Source organism: Dromiciops gliroides, chromosome 3, assembly GCF_019393635.1.
Source record: "Dromiciops gliroides isolate mDroGli1 chromosome 3, mDroGli1.pri, whole genome shotgun sequence".
Lineage (NCBI taxonomy): Eukaryota > Metazoa > Chordata > Mammalia > Microbiotheria > Microbiotheriidae > Dromiciops > Dromiciops gliroides.
In genome coordinates this window covers 643,597,966-643,624,649 of record NC_057863.1, presented here as the reverse complement: position 1 = coordinate 643,624,649, position 26,684 = coordinate 643,597,966, and the positions used below count along the sequence as shown (strand labels likewise).

General features: G+C 57.9%; 1 protein-coding gene across 5 annotated transcripts in view; it reads left to right on the top strand.

Annotated features, from left to right (window-relative positions):
- The window catches only part of SIPA1L3 (signal induced proliferation associated 1 like 3), a 145,704-nt gene that overhangs the window by 111,860 nt on the left and 7,160 nt on the right, over positions 1-26,684 (top strand). For 4 of the 5 annotated variants that reach the window (XM_043995159.1, XM_043995158.1, XM_043995160.1 and 1 more), the window contains 7 exons: positions 5,084-5,202; positions 8,857-9,230; positions 12,705-12,926; positions 18,794-18,959; positions 20,452-20,668; positions 21,551-21,694; positions 24,964-25,093. In XM_043995159.1, the coding sequence (XP_043851094.1) occupies positions 5,084-5,202; positions 8,857-9,230; positions 12,705-12,926; positions 18,794-18,959; positions 20,452-20,668; positions 21,551-21,694; positions 24,964-25,093 (1,372 nt within the window). The remainder of the gene's footprint in view (positions 1-5,083; positions 5,203-8,856; positions 9,231-12,704; positions 12,927-18,793; positions 18,960-20,451; positions 20,669-21,550; positions 21,695-24,963; positions 25,094-26,684) is intronic. The other variant, XM_043995162.1, reaches the window with a different exon arrangement.

Genomic DNA, 26,684 nt, shown 5'->3' with positions numbered 1-26,684 from the left:
GGTGGGGTCGGGTGCTTATTGTTCTCATTTACAGCTGAAGAAATGGGGGGGGGGACACCTCTGCCTAGGGCTCCTGTCTCCCAAGTGCACTTGGGTCTTACCCACACTTCCTTTTAAACTGTGAGGCAGCACTGCCTGGTTGAGGAAAGGCCTTTGAGGTCACCAGGACACCCCTGACTTTGAAGCCTAGTAAGGGGTACCCCATCTCTTTGTTCCTTACCTACACAGGGAGGTAGCTGTGGGAGAGGCAAGGGTCCCCTAGGAGTTCTCTGAGCCGTGCTGAGAACGGTGTGCTTATATGCCTGATAGAGGGGGGACTCTGTGTGTGTGTGTACATGCACGTGTGTGCGAGTGTGCACACATGTGCGTGCCTGTACCCCGGGAGTGCCCTTTGCACCCCTCTTCCCTTCTCTGGACAACTAGTGCTGGGTGGTTGAAGGGGAGGAAGGCTCCCGGGTCGTGCCTCATTAGCTCACAGCTGGATAAGAGATCAGAGAACTGGACTCAGCATCACTGGGACCCGATGGTCTTGAACCCTGCCCCCCCCAGTCCCTCTTCTGACTCTGTGTGTCCTACTCTGAACCTCAGTGTTCTCATCTGTGAAATGGGGATAGCACAGCCCCTCCCCCACAGCAGGATTGTGGGGCTCCGTTGGAGGCACACAGGGCACTGTGTGGACTTTAAAGGGATTCCTAAATGCGGGTTTGTTGGTGCTGTTGTGGTGCTGAGAGGGCCTGGGTTTAGATGCTGCCTCTGAGACCCTGGAGGAGTCACTTTTCACCAGGCCTCAGTTTCTCCCTCCTTAAAATGGGCAAATTGGCTATTCTGGGGTCCTCTAGATTTGGCCTGGGGGGCTGTGCTTTGGGCCGGCACACCTGGGGCAGTCCATCTGGGACTCACCTCCCACGTCCCCCAGTGTCCATCCTGGGTCTCATGTCTGCCCCTGACGTCCTTGGCTTGGCATGAGAAGAGAGGCAGCCTGTGATTGTCAGCAGTAGCTTCCCCACCCTCATCCTCCCCATGAAGGAGCTGCAGCCTCTGGCAGAAATGATTGCAATCCTTCACTGGGGACAGGTGGGACTGTTTCCAGGCAGGGTCAGACATAAAATCAGTCAGTCAGTCAGCAAGCATTTACTAAGTGCTAACCATCCCTGCATTCAAGGGGAGATGCTGCGAACAAGCTGGTGGAGGCTGGTGGAGGCTGGTGGAGGCTGAAGCTTCCTTACTGTGGGAGCTGCCTCTGTGGAGGGTGGAGTGTCCCGCAGAGGGGTGGGGAGAAGGTGAGCTTGGCTGGAGCAGAGGATGGGAGGGAGGGGGAGGCCCGAGGGACAGCAGGAGACAATGTACATCCAGTCCAGTTCATCCTCCTTTGCCGAGTCCCTACTGTGTGCAGGGTCAGTGACTGTCTCCCTGCTCTGATGCTGACAAAGATGTGTGAATCCACTGTGCTCTGCACCCGTCTGCTCTTTCTTGTCCTGGCTGCTCTGGGCTGCCTCCTTCCTGTGACCCCTCTGTGGAAGCTCGGCCTCATCTACTGGCCCATCCTGTGCATGTGGCTGGCCTGACGCCTCTGGAGAGCCCTGAGCTAATCCATTCTCTGGAGGCTGGGGCAGTCTGCGCCTGCTTGGCCTGGGACGCGTCCTCTCCAGACTGAGACTAATCCCATAAAGCCATTCCCCATCCCCCTAACTCTCTGAACAACAACAAAACCACAGCAGCAGTGATAACCACAGCTGGCTTCTGTACAGCCTCACAGCAGCCCCGGGACGCGGGTGCGAGCATCGTCTCCATTTTACAGATGAGCAGACTGAGGTTATCACTCAGTCTAGACCTTCAGGCCCACTGCCATCAGTTCCTCCCACCTGCTGTAGTCCTGGCTTCGGGCCAGGAGCCCCAGCCCAGCTGACCCTCAGGTATCTCCAGCGTTCACCTGGGGGATGGAAGGCAAGCTGTCCACATGTGCACACACATGCACACAAGCACATGCATGTGCTCACCACACTTCCTTTGATGGGTGACTCTTCTGCATCTCCTCTCCTGTCTTTGCCTGAGGGAGGCTGCGCTCATCTTCTGGCCATAGTAACAGACTTTCTTCTTCCCTGTGCTTAGCGAGCATCTTGCTTCCAAGAGCTGAGTAAGACAGCAGACGATTTTCTCCTTCCGTCTTGGGGACCCAATGATTCGTCCCCCTGCCCTTCCCACCTCTACCTGTTTGCGTCTTTCCTGGGCTCAGTTTCTTATCCTTGTACCTGCTGTATTCTCTTTGGGCTTGGCCTGCTTCTGTTTGGGTCTGCCTTCCAGATGGGCTGCCTCGTAACCAGCAATGGGATGGGCCTTCACTCCACCCTAGGGGGACCCAGTATGGATGCTGTGGGTTCACGGGCTCTGGGAGGCACAAGGTAGCAGAGGAGAAATAGGGCTCCTCCCTTGTTTTGCCAAGAAGGACCGGAGGCACCGTTTCCATAGAACAGAACTCAGCGGCCTCTGCTCTGTCTGTGCCCGTGAGGCCTTCTGGCCCCCTATGGCAGTGGGGATCCTGGGCAGGGAGGGACCTTGGAGGCACGGATGAGCAAACTGACACCCTGGCCCGAAGACGAACAGACTTGTTTATTAGGTTAGTTAATATGAGAAGTGGCATTTAAACCCTCTGATTCTAGTTTCTGCTACGGTCTGGGGCCTCATCTGGCCGTCTCATTCCAGTGGGTCTCTGGGCCCCCCAGAGCCGCACTCTCGACCCCCGTTTCCCCAAGAGATGCACCCTTTCCAAACCAGAAAGCAGATGTCCCTGGTGCTGAGCCTCCCGGAAATTTGCCTCCTCTTAGGACTAGATTTCTCAGCAAGCTGGGGAAGACGCTGTCTCCCAGATTGGATAAGGGCCCAAGCCCTGGGTTTGAATGCTTCCTCCATGAGCCTCACCAGATCCCAGTGATAGCGCTTGCCCTTTTTGCTTCACAGAGTTGTATCAAGGTTCTGGGCTCATTGAGGGGAGCCCCCCAAAGGTGGGGGCTTATACCCAGAAAGACCACAGAGAGGAAATGGAGAGGACACCCGTCCGCCTGCCCTTAAGCCCTTCTCTTTCTGGGCAGGATTTGACATTCAAGTCCCAGCCTGAATATTTACTAGCCCTGAGTAAAGTCCCTGAGCCCCACTGAGCTTGAGTCTCTTCCCACGTAAAGGGGGGCGGGGGGGGGGAATAAGAGCTCCTATTGCACAGGGTTGTGGTAAGACTGAGCTCATCTCCATAAAGCAATTTAAGCCTTAACGTGCTCCATAAATACTGCCCTGTATTAACTCCACCAGACCTTCCTGGGCAGGTGCCACCAAGCTGGCCAAGTCTGGCCATTCAGAAGCCGGCTAGGAGGGAGGCGCCAACGCAGAGCCCCAGGGGCTTAGTGGAAGGGCTGCCGCCCCTTGCGAAATTCTCTCATGACCCCATTGGGGTTTTCTCGGCAAAGATACTGGAGTGGTTTGTCATTTCCTTCTCCAGCTCATTTTAATGATAAGGAACTGAGGCAAACAGCATGAGGTAACTTGCCCCATTCACACATCTAGGAAGTGTCTGAATCCGGATTTGAACTCAGGCCCTCTATCTACTGCGCCGCCTGGCTGCCTCTCATACAGAGAGGTGGTGGCAAACCAGAGCTAGAGAGGACCCTAGGCGCCATAGCAATGAAAAAGACCACTGGGCTTGGACTCAAGAACCTGAGTGTGCATCACGCCCCTCCCTCTCCCTCTCGGTCTCTCCCTCATCCCCTTTCTCTCTCTCCCTCCCCATCTCCCCCCTGCCTCCCTCTCTGACCCTCTCCCCAAACATACACAGCGGCATTGTGTGAGCCCAGACAAGCCACTCGCTCTCCCAGTGCCCCAGGCAGCTCTGAGCAGCCTCGAAGGTTTAGCACTGAGCTCATTTCCTATAACTGATAAAATCATAGGTCTGGGGTAGAAGAAGAATTCCTTTATAACCTTGGTTTGATGCTTTACCTTGTGTGGGTCTCAGTTTCCTCTGCTGATGAGGGCTCCCCGCTTTGCGTCCCCAGTCCCCTTGGCTTTCCACGCTCCTCCCTGTGCTCCCTGTTTAATAGGAAAGGACATTATTCAGCATGAGAGGGGTTTGTGTTCTTGAGTTTTGCAGAACTTTCTTTTTCTCCTTCCTCCCCTCCTGCTTCCTTTGGAGGGATGGCCCCGGGCCTCCATGGAGGGAGGGACAGCTCAGAAGCTGATGTTGGGACAGAAGAGAGCAGTAAAATTGGGGTTTTTATATATTAATTCATTAATTAATTTTGGCGGGGCAGTGAGGGTTAAGTGACTTACCCAGGGTCACACAGCTAGTAAGTGTCAAGTGTCTGAGGCTGGATTAGAACTGGTCCTCCTGAATCCAGGGCCAGTGCTCTATCCACTGCTCTACCTAGCTGCCCCTAAAATTGGGTTTTTTAAAGGTATTAAATTGTCTTTATTTTTCTAGGGGTTTTTTGCCTGTTTTCTTTTACAATATGACTAACACGGAAACATTTAGTATGACTGTACATGCACAACCTGTATCAGATCGCTCACCTTCTCAGTGGGGGGGGGGGCTGAGAATTTTTTATTTTTTGGTGAGGCAATTGAGGTTAAGTGACTTGGCCAAAGTCACACAGCTTGTAAGTGTCAGGTGTCTGAGGCCAGATTTGAACTCAGGTCTTCCTGACACCAGGGCCGGTGTTCTATCCACTGCGCCACCTAGCTGCCCCAGGAGCTGAGAATTTTTTAAAGTGGACATTAAAAATTGTTTTTTACAAGTAATTGGGAGAAAAAATAAAATAGAATTAAAAGGCCATAAATTCTCAAGTTTGCCATGTGTGTGCACACATGTAAGACAAGATCAATTCAGGAGGATGGTAATTCCCCACATGGGCGACGCATCCCATTGGTCGCAGCCCATGGAGGCCTTCCTGGGAGGACATTCAGACAGATGAACTCAGACCCTCCAGGTATGGGACGATGTCTTGGTTTCCCCCTCTGAATTAGGGATCAGGGCCAGTGGGAGGAGGCGAGAGTGATGGGAGACCATGCCCCAGTGACCCCAGGCTCCTCTTCTTCCTTTCAGAGCCCCTGTGGCACGTGCCGTCGCAGTCTCGCCTCTCGGCCATGGGTGCAAACAGCGGCAGCAGGCACATCAGCAGACAGGACGTGGCAGGCAAAGATTCCCCCAACAGGCATTCCAGAGTGAGTCAGCCTGGCCCCTCCCTCCAGCCTTCCCTCCTCCTGCTGGGCGGGTGGGGTCACCAGCATGCCCGCCAACACCTGGCTGTGGTCCGTGGGGAGCCCTCTTCACTTGGGGGACACAACCTCCCAGTGATGGTTGTCTCCTATGAGGTGTGTGTGTGTGTGTGTGTGTGTACATGTGTGTGTGTGTATACGTGTGTGTGTTTGCCTTCCACATGACCATAGCTGTTGTCTCCTATGGGTGTGGGGGTGTGTGTGTGGGGGTGTACACGTGTGTGTGTTTACCCACACGTGTGCTGACCACCCTCTGTCCCATTTTGGGAGGTGGGAAGAGCCTTGGCCTTGCCGTCAGAGGGCCCCAGTTAAGATCTTACCTCCCTCTGCTGGGTGACCTTGGGTACAAGTCCCTTTGCCTCTTGGCCTCGGTTTGCTCATCTGTCAAATGAGGGGCTTGGGCTGGTAGGCCTTGAGGTCCCCTTCTGGCTCCAGATCTCAGATCCTTCCCAGGGTCCAAGGTCCGTTCTTTTGGAGGCAGGGCCAAGGTGCCCTGGTGGGTGTTGGGGGTCTTTGCCATGGTCTTCTGGTTCCACCAAAGCACAGGGCACCTTGGGCTTCTGAGGCGCAGCCCCACACCCATGAGCCCTGCTAGAAGAGACCGCACCGCCTCAGGAGGTAGGCTAGGAAGTGGTACCCGGGGGCGCTGTGAGCCTTGGGGCCTGGCAGCCAGGAAGGCTGGAGGCCCGGTCTGATGGGCAATGTTTTGGGCTGGGGTCCCCGGGGCTCTTGTGGCGGGCTGGCTCTGTGACTGGCCAGGCAGCCGCCCTGGTGAGTTGTCGTGAGTACAACTGGAGAGACCCAGCGACGTGGCCATGATGGGCAGCAAGCCAGGGCCGCCCGCCTTGGGGCAGCTGACCCACTCCTGACTCCAGCAGAAGCATGCTTTGTGCCATGCTCAGGATCCACGGGCATGATCGATTAAGAGAGAAACAGGGCCTCCGTTTTTAGTTACGATGCCTAAGTAGCCCATGTTTTGGAAACGAGTCTCCTTGGGGTGCAGTGGAAGGAATACTCAGTGGTCGGGGAGCTTCACGGGAGAAAATTGAGTCAGAACAGGGAAAAACAGCCAACCTTTTGAGGGAAGATGCCTTAGTCTAGGAGCCAGACCTGGCTTCTAGTCCCAGCTCTTGGGGACACCTTGGGCAAGTTCCTGCCCTCTCTCCGCCTCAGTTTCCTCCTCTATAAAAGGGGCCAATGCGTCCACTCCTGCCTGCTTGGCAGGGCTGTTGGGAGACGCTGGCTGGCAAGAGCCCCAGCGAGGGCAAAGCTGGAGAAAGCCTCTTGTGACAGTTAAGAGCCCGTTGCCCAGCCAAGAACACCGAGGCATCCTTAGGCTCCTAAGCTATGTCCCCCCCCTTGCCCCCGTCATTGGCACTGTCATGTTTGGGGCTTCATCCTGGGATACAGGCAGGATCAGGCTCATCCTCTCCATTTTCCACATGAGCAGAGGCAAAGGTGAAACAAGGCACCGCGGCTGCTCTCCAGCCAGGATGAACCTGCCCCGCACTCCCTTTGGGTCCAGGAAAAGTCCCATCCCTGGCCCGGGTCTTGGAGGCTCTGTCTTCTTTTCCATAGTCCCAGGGAGCGGCAGGGAGAAGGGAGCAAGGCCTCCAGACCTGGCTCGGGGTCTCAAAGGAGGGCAGGGGAACACTCAGGGCTCACCAGCGATGGCAGGGCCGGCTGCCCCTGGGCCATCTGAGCCCAGGTTGGCGTTTGTCTGAGGAGTTAGAGGGAGAGAAGGGGCAACCTTGGCCCCAAGTGTAGGTGGGGGAGAATGGCCTTGTGCTATTCTCCGCCTCACCCAGGATGCCTGCCTCTTAAGGGGGAGGGGCTCTCTTTGGGGAGGCACTGGATGAAATGCTCATGGGGACACCCCGGGGATGGTTATCCATGCCTCCCGGACACAGAACCCGGCACAGGAGGAAGAATCAGAGCCAGCATTTATGGTCCCCACGTAACCCTGTGAGGAAGCGCCGCCTGTGTGCCGGGCAGAAACCACGCATGCCCCCAGGAGCTCAGTCTGGTGGGGACACAGCCTGCAGACAGCTGGGGACAAACAAGACAGACTCGCGATAACTGGGAGACGCGCAGTCAAGGCGGGCTAGAATGAGGGGCATCTGGAGAGGCTTCCTGCGGCGGGTGGGGTTCAAGCTAAGGCAGGAAAGCGGTCCAGGCATGAGCACAGCCAGTGGCAATGCATGGAGGCTGGAGATGGAAGGTCCTGTTTGTGGGTCAGCAAGATGGCGGGCATCCTGGAAGGAGCCACGAGAAGGCAAGAAGGAAGGGGGGGCTCAGCTTGTGAAGGACTTTGAATGCCAACCAGACAGCTTTATGTTGGATTCTGGAGGCAGTGGAAGGTGACACAGATGCAGAGGATGGGCTGGGGTGGGGAGGGGCAGTGTCAGAGGAGAGGAGGGGGCGGATTGGGGAGATGCTGCCCGGATGACCGTGCCAGGCCTTGGTAAGAGCCTGGATAGGGGGGAGGGGAGGAGCAAGAGCCGAGCTGTTTGGGGCACATCGAGTTCAAGGTATCTGCTGGACGTCCACTCTGGGATGTCTGACGGGCACTTAGAGACCCAAGGCTGGGGGTTAGGCAGGATGTTATTGATCAGCTGCTTCTCGCTCTTGTCCGAGTCCCCGTGACCCCATGGGGGTTTTCTTGGCAGAGGCACTGGAGCAGTCTGTTATCTCCTTCTCCAGCCCACCTGACAGATGAGGAGACTGAGGCAGGCAGGGTAAAGTGACTTGCCCAGGGTCACACAGCTAGGCAGTGTCTGAGGCTTGGGAAGATGAGCCTCCCTGGTGCTCTGTGCACTGTGGCACCACCTCGCTGCCCTGTTGGCAGGAGGTTGGGGCTGGAGAATTAGATTTGAGAATTATTGTCATAGAAATGATGATTGAATTCATGGGAGCCCCTGAGATCACCCAGTGAAGCAACCCAGAGGGAGAGAAGGGGGCCCAGGACCAAGCCGGGAGGGACATCAAGGGTCCAGGCCATCATCTGGAGGAGGATCCAACAAAGGAGACAGAGAGGGAGGAGGAGAATGGGACAGGGGAGGGGCTGAAGACCACAGTGGTCTGCATGGAGGCCAAGGGGAGGGAGGCCCTGGTGTGAGTCCTGCCCCCACCCATGGGTCACTGACCCCATTCAGCCCTTTCTGCCTCCTCCACACCTCCCATAGCTGCCCCCTCTTCTACTCCCACAGCCACCCCCACCCCTATCCTGGCCCTTGACCCCCTAGATTCCCGCGTCCTGATTCATCCCCGGGAGTACCCACACTCCTCCTCAGCCCTTCACAACCCGCTCTCATCGTGTCTTTCCTGCCTCATTATGCTCCGTCCTGTACTCAGTGACCAGCCAGACCGACCTCTCTTCCCACCTGACATTCCATCTCCCACCTTTGTGCCTTTGCCTTGGCTGTGCCCCATGCTTATAATGCCATCCCTCCTTACCTTCTCTGTTAAGCCCTTCCTGATCCCCTGGAGCCCCGGGTCTACTTGCACTTATTCTGTGGGGGGTGCTGTGTGTGTGCCCCGTCCGGGGGCTTGTAGGTGCTCTGGGGTCCCAGTCCTGAAGGCGCCTCTGTGTGTTTCCAGGCCGAGCCTCAGTACTCCAGCCACTCCAGCAGCAACACGCTGTCCAGCAATGCCTCCAGCAGCCACAGCGACGAGAGGTGGTTTGAGGGCCCAGACTCCCTGGAGGCCGAGCAGGACCCCCTGTCCAAGGGCGGCTCCAGCGACAGCGGCATTGAGACCACCATCTGCGCCGCCAGCCCCGGCGGCCTGCCCCCCGCCAAAATGGCACGGCCGCCCAAGCTGCAGAAGCCGGCCTACGGGGGCCACGGGGACAAGCGTCGAGAGGCTGGCGGCCAGGGCAAAGGCTACCGGCCCAAACTCTACTCAGCCGGCTCGAGCATGCCCTCGGGAGCCGCCAGCCCGGGCAACGGCCACGAGCTGCTGAAGCAGCCCAGGTACGGGCAGGGCGGTGGGCCGGGGTGGGCGGCCGGGTCTGCGGGGCCCTATGGCTTTGGACTCATTGGCACCAGCTCACCAGGTCCGGGCAGGACCCCTCGGCCTTCTCCCCAGAAAAGGAGCCCTCAGCTCCCGGCCAGCCGGCGCCTCTTTATCTCTGGGGGCTCATGCTTCCCACCCTGGGAATTGGCCCTGACCTCGCCCCCCACCAAGGGCAGGGGAGGAAGTGGAGGGAGAGAAGAGATGCCTGTTGAAGGGAGTGCTGTGGGGAGACCCCCGCCCCCGCCATGGGCATCCCCCTCTACTGGAGTTCTCCCCAGGATCTAACAAGGCTCCGCAGGAGGGGATAGCCCTCACCCACTCCCCTTCCCTGGCCCGGAGGCCCCCCACCTCCCGCAGCTGTGGGCAGGTGAGTGGGAGATCAGGTAGCTGAGCCAGAGACGTGGCACACACGCCACCTAGTGGTGGAAACCTTCCAGCGGCAGCCAAGCTGGGGCCAGCTGGGCAGGGGGGTTGGTTCCTTGAGCCCAGGGGCCCCATCTAGGCCCACCCTTTAGACTGAGCTTTCTGGGCTACTTGCTGTGTGCCCCTGGGCTGGGCTGAGGGAGGGGGGGAGAGAAGGAAATAGCGCCCCGCCTCCCTCCCATCCCCAATCCCTGCACAGGCAGGCTGCTCTGACCCTCTGAATGGGCGGCCCCGGGAAGGCCCTTCACATCCGCCCGGGCCGATGGCATACCCCACCCAGGGGCGCCATGCAGGCCTGAGCGGGAAGGGATCCAGAGCCTCTGTTTGGTCAGGGGTCCAGGGAAGCAGGTGCAAAGCCAGATCATGGAAGGAGGGTTTGCAGAATGGAGGGAGCGGTGGCCAGTCACGGGAGGTCGCTCTTCCCTAGCCTTGCAAGAGCATGTTACACATAGCATCTCAGGGGGTCTTGCAGCAGCCCTGGGAGGTGGAGGCTCTTATTGGCCCCATTTTACCAAGGAGGGAACTGATGCAGACATGGGAAAGGACTGGCCCAGGGTCACACTGGGGTGTCCGAGGCTGGATTTGAACTCAGCTCTTTGTGACTCCAGCCCCAGCACTCTCCCCAGTGCACTCTCTATTGTGGCCGGGTCCCTGAGGCTCGGGTCTGGCCCAGCCCTGCTCTGGGCCACGTCACGTGTCAGGCCTGCTCGCCCGCTCCGCAGTGGTATCTCACACGGCTCTTTCCAACCTCCTGGTGTTTGCCCAGTCTGTCATCGCGTGCTGGAGGCCCCAGTGACCAGCCGTCCCAGGACTGAGTCTCGTCACACTTAGTGAGGCTCCAGATTCCCGTCCCACCAGTTTGGCCTTCGTGGCCCCCTGTCAACAAGAAGACCTTGGAGCCGGTCAGTGCAGGGTCAGGCCAGGAGCTGTGGCAAGGATTGTCCAGCACTGCTGGTGACACGGAGGGCCCTGGGGCCCAGGAGAGGGGCAGTATGACCGGTCAGGGCTCCCGTGACAGGCACAGAAGGAGCCGTTAGAGTCTGGCCTGGCAAGGAATTCTCAGCCACCCACCTGCCCGCTGGGGACATCTGAGTGGGCAGAGGACAAGACCCGTCTCCTGGCCCAGCAGTACCACCGAGTCCTCCAGAGTCTGGGGAGGGAGTGCCTCCACTCAGGGATGTGGGTTACATCTCCTTGAGCCCAGCGTGCCCTGCCCCAAGGAGGGCCAAGGTGCCCCACAGCCCATGGGGCAGAAGTTCCATCTCAGCAGCAGGGCCCTCCGCTTGGGCATGTCATTGGGAGCTATGCTGCTCCTTCCTAGGACGGTGAAGCCCCTGACAGCTGGGGAGCAGAGAGTGAGCCCCAGTACAGCCTGCTGGCTCGACCAAGGTCAGGCTCCCCCAGAAGAGGCCGTGTCTGCCCCCCGCCCTGCAGCACAGGGTCATGAGCGGGCCTCCGGGGTCAGCGCCTGAGGCAGCCAAGCAACATCTCCAAGAGCTTGGGAAGCCTGTCAGTGTGAGCGAAGAAGATCAGAACACGGATGTGCAGCCGCAGGGCCGGCTGACCCTGGCTCTCACTGAGGTCTTTGGGCCCCTGTCCTGGTGCTGGTGAAGCCATAGACCATTCTGCTCTACTCTCCGAAGACTGAAAGTGGGAGAAGGCCCTGAAGGTGGAAGGCAGAGGACTTGTGCTTGAGGGGAGGGGGGAGAGGCATCTCCCAAGACACACAAGAGTAGAAAATCAGAGGCAGGCGGGGCTGGGGTCAGCAGCTGCATTGGTGCCCCAGGAAAGCCTGCAGCATGCTGGTGAGGACCAGAAGGGCACAGTGGGGCCGTGCCATGGTGGGCAGCCCAGCACACGCTGTCCGACGTCCTGGCACGTCTTTCTGGACAGGCATTGGTGCCTCCGAGCCTCAATCAGAGCGCGTCCTGTGGTCTTGGTCACGCTCCCTAGAAATCAGAAGCCCTGTGCTCCTTGGTGACCTCATACCCCCTGGCACCCCTTGGCTCCCTCACCAGGCATCTGGCCTCCCCAGGCACTGGCAGGGCCAGTGTCAGGGAGAACAAATGAGCTGAGCCACATGTGCCGGGGGTCCTCGAGTATCCATGGGGCCGCGGCTGAGGTGCCAGTGAATTTCTCAGTGGCAGCAGCTGTTCAGTTTTTGTTTGAAAATGGCCATGTATTTATTTTGCGTGGATCGGCTCAGGGCAGAGTGGGCGTGAATGCAGAGCCCACAGGGCTGGGTGCTCCCCTGCTCCCAGAGGAGCTGTCAGCTCTGCGGAGATCTCCACTGCTGCCCTCGAGTGAGCCCCAGGAGGCCTTGCTGCCCCTGCTATCACCTGTGCTCACTTGCTGCCTGGCAAACAAGGGTGCTTTGGTGGGGTGGCATCGCCCCGGCTCTAAGCCCCATTGCCCAAGGCAGCTCAGATGATGTGATGGAGAGACAGCAGGTTTGACATCAGAAGGCCTGGGCTCTGCCCCTAAATGGCAGCAGCATGACCTGTCTGGGACCTTCCCTTGTCTCCAGCACCAGCGAGCTGGGACAGAGCTGGGAGGAGAGGCCAGCAAGATGATGGGGTCTGGGGATAAGAATGGCAGCCACAGGCATCAAGTGCTGAGGTCGTTTGTCCCATGTGATCATCATGACTTGAGGAGGGAGGGGCCGTGATTATCCCCATTTTAGAGATGAAGAAATGGAGGTGAAGTGACATGCCCAGGGTCACACAGCTAGCGAGTGTAGAGGGCAAGATCTGAACTCAGGTCTTCCCGAGTTTGGGCGCAGTGTGGCACCCAGGGGAGCAGGTGGTCCCTGAAGTTACTTCCAGGTCTCCTGTGCCAAGGAAAAGGCAGCAGGTGCGGCTGGAAGAAGGGAACCCTGGGGGCTGGGCCGAAGGAAGCTCAGATACCTGGGGGCAGAGAGGAGGGAGGAGGGCGTGGGCTCTGAGCTTGGTTTTCCTGGGAAGGCCGCTCACTGAGGCTGATTTCAAGTTTGTTTTGTTTGCTTTTAGTAATGTGAGCTCCAGAGCCGCCTACCCCGCTCAGGTTTACAAAACGCCAGCAACAGAGAACAGCAGGGCCCCTCAGCTGGCCCAACCCAGCCCCTTCCAGCTGTCTGCCTCGGTCCCCAAGTCCTTCTTCTCCAAGCAGCCCGTACGGAATAAGTACCCCACGGGGTGGAAGAGACCGGAGGAGCCTGCCCCACGGCCCCTGGCCTTCTCTGACCCCAAGAAGTAAGCCTCTGACCTGTGGGCCCCCTCCCCTCTCTTGTGGATGACGTCATGGCCACTCCTGCCTGCTGGGGGTGGTGGCTGAGAGCCGAGGCATCCCCTGGCCTTGGCAGGCTCTGAGAAGGCGGGGGAGGGGGGAAGGGTGCACACCTCAGGGAAAACACCAGTTGTCCCTGCGATGGCTTATGGCTTCCCAAAGCCGCTTCGCTTAGGCTCTTGGCCTTCCCTCTGCAGCCAGGCAAGGTGGGCAGCGCAGGGCACGGCAAGGGCCACTGCCTACAGACTGTCGGGCTCCAGCCCGAGAGAATAGCTGCTTCTGCTGCAGGTGGCCAGCCAGGGAGAGGCAGAGCACCATTCCAGGGCGTCCCTCCATCTCCCTCCCGCTTGGGCCGCCCAGTTGCCTCATTAGCCCGCTTCAGTGCAGTCTCGATATTTGCATCCCAGACCGCCTTGGGGTGGAATTGTGCAAACCCAGGGCCCTGGACCGAACGGGCATCAGGCAGGAAAATGAGGCCTCGGGCCCCAGCACCAATCAGGACGTCATCCCAGGCCCTGAGCATCTTGGAAAGGGCTGAGTGAGGGCTGGGAGAGGAGACGTTCAGGGAGCCCTCCAGATGTGTCACAGAATCCTGGAGTGGGGGGTGGGGAGAGACCTCAGAAGTCAGGGGAGGCACGAGAGGGTCCACAGGTGGCATCAGGGCCATCAACCAAACAAGCACTTAATAAAGACCTACTATGTGCCGGGCCCTATGCTAGGTCCTGAGAATACAGCGAACAGTCCCTGCTCAGAGGGGGCTGACGTTCTAGAGAATGTTTATAAGTGTCTACAGATGACATAGAGAGGGAATGAATACAGTGGAATAGAATGTGGTCTGGGGGAGTGGGACAGCAAAACCTGTGGGCCAAAAGTAGTTTTTGACCTGAATGGAAACAAGGGAGGAGGCCTGGGGATCAGCCAGGGCCAGGAGTCTGCCGAGAGAGCCTCGGCTTAGGTCGAGGCCCCACCGGCAGTGGGCCGTGAGCAACGTTCACCAGTCAGGGTAGGGTGGCCCGGGGGTGGACGTTACAGCGACCACGGGGGGATGGTCAGCCAGTGCTCCACCCAAGGGCCAAATGGAGCCATATGCCATCCAGTGACAGCCCCGGTGTAGAACAGGAATTCTCACGGATGTCCCAGAGCCGGACCATGGAGGACGACGAGCAGGCCCCCTCCTCGCAGAGGCAGCAGAAGCCTGAGCCAGTTTAAAGGAAACTTGGCAAGGGCCTCACCTGAGCCAAGCCGTGCGGAGGGCATTTAAGGATAAAAACAGAAGGACAGCAAACAGAAGAAGAAGGGAAAAGATCTGCAGGTCTCACAGCAAAGTCTCTTTATCACCGTCCAAGGCCATAGAGCTGCCACATCAGAATCCCCAGCCAAGGCTGGGGTGTGACTGAGGATGGTGCAGAAATGAGCAGAAATGGGACCAAGAAAACAAAGATGGGGAAGCAGTGAGATTAGACTGAGTATATGTAGATCCACAAGCGAGGGGATGTTGGGGGATCGATTCCTGAGGTATTCAAAGGATGGCAAAATGCCAGCATCGTAGAAAAAGAATTCAGCCTTGTGAATCCCAGCCAAGAGAACACCGGCCACCGCTGTGTGAGCCACCTGCCTTCCCATCTCTGAATGTTTGTGTGTTGTCTACACGTGCATCGTGGGCATGAAGTCCTGGCTTTTGCAAGGCAAATTCCAGAGCAGAACACATCTTGGCCATCACATAATTGACTGAAAGATGAACAAGATTCCACGACTTTGTCGTGTGCTGATCACAAAGAAAAAATTGCATTTGTTTGAGCAAAACGTCACCTTAAAGTCTCTCTTCCAGATATCACAATTACTCAAGTTGTCTTGAAAGAGCTGTAATGGGGGCAGCTAGGTGGCGCAGTGGATAGAGCACTGGCCCTGGATTCAGGAGGACCTGAGTTCAAATCTGCCCTCAGACACTTAACACTTACTAGCTGTGTGACCCTGGGCAAGTCACTTAACCCTCATTCCCCCCCCCCCAAAAAAAAAAGGCCATAAAAGCACTGCTCTGATCATAAATGTTGAGGAAGGCATAAAACAAGGTGTTTTTGTTGTTTTTCAGTCGTATCTGACTCCTCCTGATCCTGTTTAGGGTTTTCTTGGCAGAGATACTGGAGTGGTTTGCCATTTCCTTCTCTAGTTCATTTTATAAATGAGGAAACTGAGGTAGACAAGGTGATGTGACCTGCCCAGGGTCACACAGCTAGTAAGTGTCTGAAGCCAGATTTGAACTCGGGTCTTCCTGACTCCAGGTCTGGCAGTCTATGCACTGTACCGCCAGCTGTCCTATAAATCAAGGAGACCTGCTCTGAAAAAGGTGATTGCCACTGTGATGGAAAAGAATCTAACACAAGAGTCCGAGTTCGAGAGATTCCCTCTATTAGGATGCTTGGGTCTATGTGCAGTACTGGACTCGCCATCCTAAATCATTGGGGTTCATGCAGAGCAGGAGAGACTCAAAAGGATCCTAACCATCCCGCGGGAAAAATGTAGTGGAGGCAAATGCGCATGAAGCTGCCTGGGCAGCTCCTCGGGGTCCTCTTATCCCAGTGCCCAGCTTTGGCAGACAGACGAGATGGAAAGGAGCTGGATCACCTTTAGCCGTTCACAGACCTCCGCCAGCGGTCTCAGGCTTTTCCTAACAGCAGAGGTGCTGCCTTTTTCTTCCAGTCATCACCTGGAGTTCTGTGGTTGCAAGTATGCGGAGGATTAAACATCAGTACGACCCAGAGGCGTGGGCGGTGCAGGGCAGGCCCGGGGTGTGCGGCACAGCACCACAGGGGTATGTCAGTAAGACCAGTCCAAGGGTGGTCGTCGTGAGAAACCGACACTCGAGAGAGGATGGGAGGGAGGGAGGGATGAGCGTTGAGTCCCACTGCCAGCTTTGGGATGTCCTGGTCCCCACGTGTGCCTCTGTCAGCCCCGCCTGGGCTCTGCAGAAGTTTGCTGCCCGGGGATGGGGAGAAGAGCACTGGGCTTTGTTCGCACCAGGGCTCCACCCTCTCTGAGAGCTCATCGACCTGGGATGCCAGCGGAGTGGGTCACAGTCTCGGCACCCATCCTAGCCTCGGGAATGGAGCCAGCCACGTGAAGGCTGGGTGTTGCCATAGCTGCAACAGGGGAGCTGACCTGTAGCTCTTGCCACTCAGACAAGTGGGTACCCCATGGGCCGGGTGCTGTGCCAAACACTTTGCAATTATCTCACCTGATCCTCACCCCAAACCCAGGAGGTTGGTGCTGTTCTTATACCCACTTCACAGATGAGGAAACTGAGGTGAAGTGACTTGGCTAGGGTCACCCAGCTAGTAAGTATCTAAGGATGGATCTGAACTCAGGCCCAGCGCTCTGCCCTGTGGTTCCCTCCAGGACGTCTAGGTTGCCTACAAGCCACTCTACCCTTCTTCCAAGTGGCAACGAGGTCAGAAGAACTCAGTCACCCCCCACAGTGGGCAGGTTGTCCTTTTGTTTGAGCATGGGATGCATTCACTGTGGTGGTGCCAGGAACCGATGCCTAATTCACTTACTTAAGCTGACCTGAATGTGAGCCTCGCCGGGGGAACACTGGGGCCCGAGCTCAGCAAACCCTCCTCCCAGGGCCCCTGCCTCCTGAACCCACCTGGCAGCTCTTCCAGCCCACTGGGGTTAGGATGGCTTGTGTGCGGACGAGGTCAGGGGCTAGTGTGCCTTGCTGCCTCACCTCAGGGCAGAGGATTCTGGGAAGTGCCAAGGAGATGGGGTCTCCTGCCGGCATCTGCTGAGAGGGAGCATCTCTCATCCTCCTTGCTCGTCCAGACTCGAGAAGAGAGGCGGCGTAGGCAGATGGACCCCAGGCCTAAGCTTTTCATCTCCCGGGGGAGTTCTTGGGGATGTGAGGGAGCCAGCCATCATGTCTTCCCTTTTTAAGGTCCCAGTGCAGGCGATGGAGAAATGCACTGGGCTCCCCCAGGTCCTCCAGGCTCCCCCGGGTCCTCTGGGCTCCTCCACATCCTCCAGACTCCCCTGGCCCCTCTGGGCTCCCCCAGGTCCTCTGGGCTCCCCCAGCCCCTCCGGGCTCCTCTTCGTCCTCCAGACTCCCCTGGCCCCTCCGGGCTCCCCTGGGCCCTCTGGCTCTGGCGTCTCATTTCTTGCACCAGTTTCTAGGTCACTTCTGTGCCTCATCAAAGGCTTTGTCGTTGAGCTCACAAATGGTGAGGCCTGGCGTCTGCAGCTTCTCAGATCCTTTTCTGCTCTCACTCTTGCCGTACTCAAATCCTGCCGAGCCGGCTGGGCCGGGAAAAGAAAGCAGGAATTGTTTCATGTTGCCTCGGTTTGGAGCCAGGGAGAGAGGGGGGCTTGTGACCTGGGTCCCTGGCTCAGAAAGCTTGACTTTTGATCTGGAAACACTCGTCCTCTTGCAGAGGATCCGACTCAGTCTGATGTGTCTGAAGCCTGTTTGGGCATTGCAGAAAGCTAAATCAGGTCCTTGTTAGTTAGCAGAGTCCGCCCTTCCTTCCCTGCGAGGGAGGCTGTCAGCCTGGAGCTGCTGCCCAGACTGGGCTGGGTTGTAGGCCCTGTGAGTACTGTCTGCCATGACCCCTGCCCCTGCCTCTTCCCTGGCTGGTGGTCCTGTCTCCGGGGGTTAGCCATAAAGGAGCAGACCACTCATTCCATGATCGGCCTAAGTGAATTTCCTGTGGCTGTCTTCTCCTGTCCAGGACAGGCTGCATGGGCCCTTGCCGTGCACGGCTGCTTTCCAGGGGATTTGAAGTAGGTGGGCCTCAGGGGCCCTGCCAAGCATCCAGCCCCTAGGCTCACACTTAGAGCACAGGCCTCATGTGTTTGAGTAGCACCGTGGGAGGCAGACATGGCCAGAGGGCCACGTAGCCTGTGTGACTGCCCAGGCTTTGAAGGGGGAGGAGGCCTCCAGGAGAATACAGTCAGTGAGCATCCTCTATCGAGGAAGCAGTGGGTCATGCCAGGCCACGGCTGCCCCTGGAAGGAGGGCAAGGAGCCGTCCCCCACCCCCTCATTTTTCCTGAAGAGCTCTTAGAGGAAGCCCCTGCTGGGGCGGGGGGGCAACTGTCTCAGTCCCACCTTTGGCCCTGCTGGCCTCTCCCTGATGGTCCAGGTTGGCTGCACAGCATGGCTGGTGCCCTCCATCTCCCCTTGCCTCAGATACCCTCCCCCGTCTCCTCTATCAGCCTTCCCTTTCTGTGCCACGGATCCTTCAGAGACCCAGGGCTCCCCCCAGCCCAGCCCTGCTCCTCCAACCCGCCTGCCCCAGCTCACCAGGCCTCCCCCCCCCCAAAAAAAATGCTTCTTGTCATGAACTCCTCCCCCAAAAAGCAGGTCATGAGATAAGCTTCCCTTCTCCGCCAGTCTCTGGGCGCGAGCATTTATAGAATGCTTTCAAGTTGGCAGAGCAATTCACAAATGTCTGATTTCATCTTCACAACAACCCCCGAGGAAGGTGCTAGCTCTAAACCCATTTTACACTTGAGGAAACTGAGGCAGCCGGAGGTACAGTGACTTGCCCAGAGTCACACGGCTAGTGAGTGCCTGAGGCCATATTTGAATTTGGGTCTTCCCGATTCCAGGTCCCTGGTTCCATCCACTGAGTGACCTTCTGATGGACGGCTGTTGTTTAACTGCTTCCTGGGGTCTGCTCCATGGGGGTGCTTTGGGGTCTCAGCCTGGCCAACCAAAGGGCTTGCTATAGCCCCTTCCCACCCCAGAGAGAGAAGGGGGAGGGAGCCATCCCTGCAAGCCCGAGGGAGTCAGGGAGGCAGGCCGGGCGCCCCCTGACCCTCCTGCCTGCTTCTTTCAGGCAAATTGATATGAACACAAAGAATGTCTTTGGACAGCCCAGGCTAAGGGCATCCCTGCGCGATCTCCGCTCGCCCCGGAAGAATTACAAGTCAACCATTGAGGATGACCTCAAGAAGCTCATCATCATGGACCCCTTGACCCCAGAGCAGGAGAGGGATTCTTCGGTGAGTGCACAGGTCCCTCCTGGGGGTCGCCAGTCCCCTCAGGAGCGTCCTTGGCCATCGCTCACAGCCAGGCTGAGGCAGGACAGGAGGACCCCAGTGGGCCACGTGCTCGCCATTCCGGCCCCCTCCTCGTGAACCATCCTGGGTCTTGTGTTTATTGTTGCTTGGTTTAACCAGGAAGCATGGGAACTTCAGGGGGGCTTGGGCTCAGGTGGTCCAGCTGTCTAGGGAGGGAGAGAACAGAGGTGAGGGGTGATTGCTGTTTGGTGACAGGCCTACAAACTACAAAGTGCTCGGCTGGAGGCAACTGCCCTGGGCTCACTTATGGCATTAACCACGGGCATTTGGCCAGGGGATGTTCCCTGAGCAGGAAGTGTCACCCAGTTAGCCGGCCCACACCCACCAGGCCATGACGGCTGGATCCAGAGCATTGTGCTGGCTGCTGAGGGGAGGAGGACAGAGGTATCAGGCCCCGTCTTGGCCTTGGGGGACCCGAGTCTGGTTAAAGAGGTCCAGCATGTGTCCACGTGAAAAATGACCACAGCCTCAGAGCCTCCGGGGGTCTTGCAAACACCCTCCCCCTTCTCCCTCCTGAGACAAGGACAAGACACCTGGGAGGGCCGTCCCTGGCCTGGGGTGTGGGCACGGGGGCTGCAGCCCGACCAGCAGACCACCCCGGGCCCTCTGACTTCTTCACACCAATCAGCAGAGAGAGGCTAAAGGCCAGACCTGTGCTGGCCATGCTGCCTCTGGACTCTCCCACAGCAACCCTGGAGGCAGTGTTAGCCCCATTAAATAGATGAGGAAAGTGAGGTTTGCAGGGCTACTGTGCCTTACCTAGGTAAGATTGGAACCCAAAGCCCGTGAGCTGTAGAGAGGGAGGGTGTTCAGATGGGTGGTCCTTGTGGACCAGGCTTTGAAGGTGGGATTCAGTGAAGGAGGAAGTGAGGGGGCACCGGGAGAACTGGCTGGGGGGGCACCGCGAGGAGCAGCCTGGGGAGGCACATTGGATGGGCTCAAATGCCCCCCGACATGTGGCAATGAAGCTGAGATGAGCTCCAGACTCACATTCTGTACGATCCCCGGGGCAGCTTGAGAAGGGTCAGTGTCTGGGGGCCAGAACGGGGTGGTCTAGGATTGGAGAGACCCAGGAAGGAAGTGTATGAAGTGCCTACTATGTGCCAGATATTCTGTCGGTCCTCCTAACAGCCCCTTGAGATAGATGCTGTTATCATCCCCATTCTACAGATGAGGACACTGAGGCAAGCGGGTAAAGCAGCTTGCCCAGGGTCATACAACTAGGAAGCATCTGAGGCCAGATCTGAACTCAGGTCTTACTGACTCCAGGCCTGAGGCTCTGGCCTCTGCCCCACAGCTACCTCTGGCCGGGGTGCTTCTGGGGGGTCCTGCCGGGCTAGGCCTTTGCAGCTCAGCATAGACCAGCCTCGGGGGTGGGGGGAATCTTACCATGTGCTGTCCTGGGCTCTTGCAGTCCCCCCAGAAGGCACTGCAGAGAACCCTGTCTGATGAAAGCTTGTGCAGTGGCCGGCGGGAGGCCTCGTATTCCAGCCCCCCCTGCTTTGAGACCGGCCTGCCCAACGACGTCCTCTTCACAAGCACCTACCCCTCCAGCACCCTGCCTTCCCGCCGACAGCACCAGCATTCGCATCCGCACCCGGCCGGTGGCAACGGCTTCCCCGAGAAGAAATGTGAGCGTGTGTAGGGGTGGGGGGGAGTGGCCAAAGTGGTTCCAGGGCTCTCCTTCCCCTTAGCCCAGACAGCTGTGGGCTAACTCCACCTGTGGCCTGCGAAGGCCTGGTCTGGAGACTCGAGGACAGAGACTTGACCACTCTAGAAGGCTGGGAGAGGCAGCTCGACCCCCTGGGCTGGCACGGCCCACCCCCATTTTCAGTCTCCACATATCTCGCCCCATCTTTGTAGAAGCAAAGAATCCTGGGAGCCCAGGGCGGGCCAACCCCGGCAGCCACCTCGACCTCCGCCAAACCCCTGGGCACTTCAAGGGAGGGGCTTAGGTCTGCCCTGGCCCCTGGACCATAAACACCTCAATGGAGTCTCTAAAGCTCCCCCAGATTTCGTCATTTCTCTGTCCCTAATCTGAGCTGGCGTGACCGTATTCGTCCAAGCCAGCTGGAGAAATGACCCAACCTGGGCAAATGGGGACGTCGGGGAGGGGCTGCCTCCATGGGGGTCTGGAATGGTGGAGAAAGTGACCCGGAGGGAGAGAGTGGGGGAGGGGTGCCCAGTGCCCGCCTGGCATGTTGGGGTGTCTGAAAACCCCTTGCCTGGAGGCTGCTCACCTGCCCGCTGGGTGCTCCTACCCCTGGGTGGCAGCCTGTGTTCTCCACCCAATGGAGGGCCTTTCTCTTGGCCACGGCTCGCTCTGCCACTGCTTATGGCCACTAATAAAGGACCCTCCAGTGCTGCTGGCCCTCGTGGGTGCACAGCGATGTCAGGGCCGCCCAAAGAGCCTCCTGACTAGAGCCTGAGGGAGGCGGGGTCCCTGGTGGGGCTGGCGGGAGGGCCACCAGGTCAGTGCCTTCATCCAGACTCCCCCACTCTGCTTTGCCCAGCCACCATCTCCGCCTCGGAGCTCTCCTTGACCGACGTGCGGGACCGGCCAATGAGGCGCCTGGACCCGGGGATGATGCCCCTCCCTGACACTGCTGCCGGCCTTGAGTGGTCCAGTCTGGTTAATGCTGCAAAGGCTTATGAAGGTAAGCTCCCTGAGACCCCACCTCCTCCCTTTCTTCCATTCCCCTCCCCCGACGTGTGTGACCTTGCACAAGTCACTTGCCTTTTCTGGAGCTTGCTCCCAGGTCTACAGGCAGCCTCCAGGGAGGCCCTTCGGAGCTTTCCTTTGAGCTCCTGCTTTCAACTCTCTCTGCGGGTCAAACAAGGAGACTGCCCAGCCCCAGACACTTTTTTTATAGGCCAGGAACAGACTTGTGCCAAGCATGGGCCACGTGCCAGGCATGGTGCTAAGCACTTTACAAATAACCTCGTTTGAGCCCCACAACCACCCTGAGAGGGGGGTGCTGTTTGGAGCCCCACCTTTACAGTTGAGGAAACAGGCAGAGGTGAAGTGTCTCGCCCAGGGTCACACAGCTAGTAGTCCAGGCCTGAGGCTGGATTTGAACTCAAGTCTTCTAGCTCCTGTCCAGCGCTCTGTCCATTTTGACACGTTTATATTAGGAGCAAAGGAAGGAGCGATCTGAGCTCAGCTCTAAGGATATCAAGGGTCCCCTTGCTTGACCTGAGCTCCTAGCCTGGGCGCATCTCCCTGACCCACAGGCTCTCCCTGAAGAAGAACCTGTCGCTTTCTTCCACCGAATGGACTCCAAGATTCTGTGCTGGGCGTGGAGGGCGGTCGGGTGGTTCTGGGAAAGGCTTTTTAGCCGTCCTCACTGCTGCTTGGGCCTGGCGGCCGGACTTTGCCCCCCCAACAGGACTCCTTCCCAATTAAAGGGAAGCCAGCCCAATTTGCCTGAAGCAGGTACCACACTCTTCCATGATGCATTGACATAGTCTCAGATTGGGGCGTCATTCTCATCTTCCCAGAACCACCCCCCAGACCTGGCCAGACTAGAGCAGGGTGGCCCTGGCTGAGGGCCAACTATCCCAGAAGGCCGTGCCTTTGGCCAGACCTCTGCCTGCCAGCTCCCCACAGCTGGAGCCATCAGCCCCTCTGAAGAGACCTGACCTTGTTTTCCTCCCTTGTCCACGAGTTGGCCTCTTCAGCCTGCTGTGTTGGGTCCCTATGGTCAGCTACTCTGGAGATAAGACCAAAGTCCTTCCATTCAGTTCAGCCTTTGACTAAACCCCTCCCATTGTCCCAGGCCCTAAAGTAAATACTTAGTAAATAAGGGCCGCTAGATGGCGCCAGAGTGCCATGCTGAGAGTCAGGGAGACCCGAGTTCAAATCCAGCCTCAGACACTGACTAGCTGTGTGACCCTGGGCAAGTCACTTCACCCTGTTTGCCTCCGTTTCTTCATCTATAAAATGAGCTGGAGGAGGAAATGGCAAACTACTCCAGTATCTCTGCCCAGAGAACCCCAAATGGAATCACGGAGAGTCAGACAGGCCTGAAGCTATTGAACACCAAGTCCTTAGGGAGTATTTGCAGAAGGGAGAGGCTAGCTGGTAGGATGGCCCCGAGCTGGGCTTCCGAGGAAGCCAAGGATCCAGCCGAGCAGAGGCGGGAGGGAGCACATCGCCGGCAAAGGCGCGGAGGTGGGATGTTCAGTGTCATGGGAAAGCAGCAGGGAGCAGGTCACGGACTCTGGAGATGGCTCAGTGACCGTGGAGTCCATCCTGTACCTGCAGCGTCCTTCCCCCGGGGCCAAGCAGCACCTTCTTCTCGCCCTGACAGTCGCTGAAGCCAATCATCACATCTTCTGCATCCCCAATCGTATGACGGGCTGCCTCAATGGCATGAACTTGCAGCCTTCCCCATACTGGCTGCTTTCCTCTTTCAGGTGCTCTCTCTCCAGCTTACTGATAACGTGAGGCCCAGAAAAGAGCACAGTGCCGGAAATGTCAGCTGACCACATGCTCAGAGCATGGTTGGACTGTCTCCTCCCTAGTCTCGGGCATTTGACTTCTCTTGATGTAGCCTAAGAGCACTTTAGCTAATGGAGCATGTGGTCCGCTGTGACCCCAGGATCTTCCTTAGTGGCCCTGCTACCTAGCCACACATCACCTGTCTTATACTTGAGAAGCTGATTTGCTAAAGCCTCTATGGGTCCTTTTTTGTTTTGTTTTGTTTTTGTGGGGCAATGAGGGTTAAGTGACTTGCCCAGGGTCACACAACTAGTAAGTGTCGAGTGTCTGAGGCCAGATTTGAACTCAGATCCTCCTGAATCCAGGGCCAATGATTTATCCACTGTGCCACCCAGCTGCCTCAAAGCCTTTACATTTACTTCTGCTCTTAGGCTGGCAAGCAGATGAGAAGTGGACACAGATAACTATAATGCCAGGGCGGATTAGTAAGTGCCACGTAAGTGGTTAGAAACCAGAATATGCAGATGGCCGTGTGCCTCCATCTCCTCCCTACCTCCCCCCACTTCCAGTCTGTTCTGGAAACTGCCCTTTCAGGTCTGACAGAGCACATGGCCCCCAGGGGAATCTGCCCCAACCTGTCAGACCCAGCTGCTTCTGGAGGGAGCCCTGCCCTGGCCCTCTTCCTCCTCTCCAGAGGAGCAGCAGAGGCCCTGTGCTCGGCTGCCCGGCCTTGGGACCCCCACAGCCCAGGACGAGGCAGGCAAGGGCAGGATCTCCAGGGCCATCAGCAGGTAGGAGTCGGGCGGGGCTGGGCAGGCAGGTGCTCTCCCTCCCTGAGAGTCGAGCCGTCACACGTGCCTCCCCCGCCCGGCTGTGTCTTCCCCAGCTCCAAATGGAACTGGGCCTATGGCCTGGAGACTCTGCCTTCCTGCTGAGGAGGCCGCTCCTTCCCTCCCTGGTCAGGGCCAGGCCCTTCCCCGTCCTCCAGAGGCTGGGAATCGAATCCTTTGACACTGGATTCTCCAGTGGGGGAGGGGGAAGAGAATCGAGGTGCCCTCTGGGCCTTGACATGGGCCTGGGGACACGTGGGGCTCTCTCTGGCCATGCTCTCAGCAGCTTTCTCCCCGGGCTGAGCTGGGGCAAGAGACCCCGGCAGTGGGACGGTTGTCGGCCACACACCAGCTGAGTGCCGGCCTTCAGACCTGCCCCGGGTGTCTGGGCTCCGGGGGAATGGCTTGGATTCCCAAGACCCAGGGAGTGCTACCCTCCTCCCCAGCCCAGGGTGAGCTGGCCTTGGCTTCAGCTGCCTCGCTCACTGTTGGACTTATCCTGACTCTGCGCTCCGTGGTGGGCCTGGCACTGTGCTTGGCACCAGCAACAGGCCCTGCTTTCCAGAAGCTCCCGTCCTAACCGGGGCGTTGTTAAATAGACTGCAGTCTGGAGAGCCCTCCACACCCTGACTCGGTCTTCTCTCCCTTCCAGTGCAGCGAGCTGTCTCTCTCTTCTCTCTCAATGACCCGGCCCTGAGCCCCAACATTGCACCAGCACACAGTCCAGTCCACTCGAGCCTGGAGAGGACGCCCACCACCCCCCGAACAACTCCCACAATGAGGTGAGGCACCACCAACCCCTGGGGGGGATGCCGTGGGGATGTGGATCCACTCAGCAATCAACACGCATTTATTAAGTACCAACTGTGTGCCAGGTCCTCAACACCAAGGGTCCCAAGGAAGGCCCAGGGAAGGCCCTGTCCTCGAGGGGCTCCCAGTCTCATGGGGGAGACAGCGTGCAAACAACTAGGTGCAGACAAGCTCCAGACGGAACTGGAAGGCCCTCCATACTCGGCCCCTCCCCTCATCCATTTCAGTTCAGTCAGGCCAGGCTCTGGGTGAGGCAGAGCCCAAGATGAGCTCACAAGGACCTTACCTTCTGTCGGGTCTGAACAGAGAAGGAATCCCAGGTCCTGGGAGGAAGGAGAGACTGCTCAGAACCAAGCCCGTCCACAGAGACGCTGAAGGAGCCCAAGGCTTCTGAGAGACATGGGGCAGGAGAGGGCACCGCCTGGGCAAAAGCAAAGAGGCCAGAGATGAGATGCCAAGGGCAAAGAACAGAGGACATGAAGGGGGATTGTGTGGAGTCAGCTGGAAAGGTCAGCTAGACTTTCAGTGTGAAGGCAGTAGGGAGTTATCGGTGGTTCTTGAGCCAGTGAGTAACATGGAAGGCTTTCTTGGCAGCTGGATATGGGGAGATTGTAGAGGAGAGAGACTGGAGGCTGGGAGGCCAATGAAGACATTCCCACGAGAGATGACAAAAGTCTGCATTTGGGCAAGGGCAAGATGCATGGGGAGGAGGGAGGGGCAGGTTAATTGGTCATTGGGTTTGCCTCTTTGGACGGTGAGAGGGCAGGGTCCAGGGTGTTTGGGTCATTTGGAAGGTGGTGTTGCCCTCTGGGGGGTAATCAATGCCCAGCCGGCCGACCTTGGTGATGAGAACCAGAGCTCATGTTCTTTTTTTGGGGGGGGGGAGGGCAGGGGGGGGGGCTGGACAATGAGGGTTAAGTGACTTGCCCAAGGTCACATAGCTAGTAAGTGTCAAGGGTCTGAGGCCAGATTTGAACTCAGGTTTTCCTGAATCCAGGACTAGTGCTTTATCCACTGTGCCACCTAGCTGCCCCTCATGTTCTCTCTTAAGATGCTGCTGTAGGGCACTGCTATCAGTGCCTGAGAGATGACTCTGGCTGGGGGGGCAGGGTAGAAGGGATGCAGTCCCAGGAGGAAGCATCAACATCTACCCTCCTGCTGGTCCCTTCTCTGCTCAGTGCAACTCGCTGAGACCTCAGTGTACCAGAGTGGGTGCTGCTCTTCTTGGGTCATAGAAGCTTCCTTCCTCCCTAAAGTCCTAGAACCAGACAAAGATGAGTAAAGTACCTGAGACAGTCACAAAGGAAGCCCTTTAGTGGCGGAGGCCTGAGGGCTCAGGGAAGGCTTCTCAGAGAAAGTGTCCTTGGAGTCCAAGTGTAGGGGACCAGGTAGAGATTATTTGGGGGGGGGGGGCTTGGTGAGGCAATTGGGGTTAAGTGACTTGCCCAAGGTCACACAGCTAGTAAGTGTTAAGTGTCTGAGGCCAGATTTGAACTCAGGTCCTCCTGACTCCAGGGCCACCTTTATCCACTGCGCCACCTAGCTGCCCCTTCTGGGTAGGGA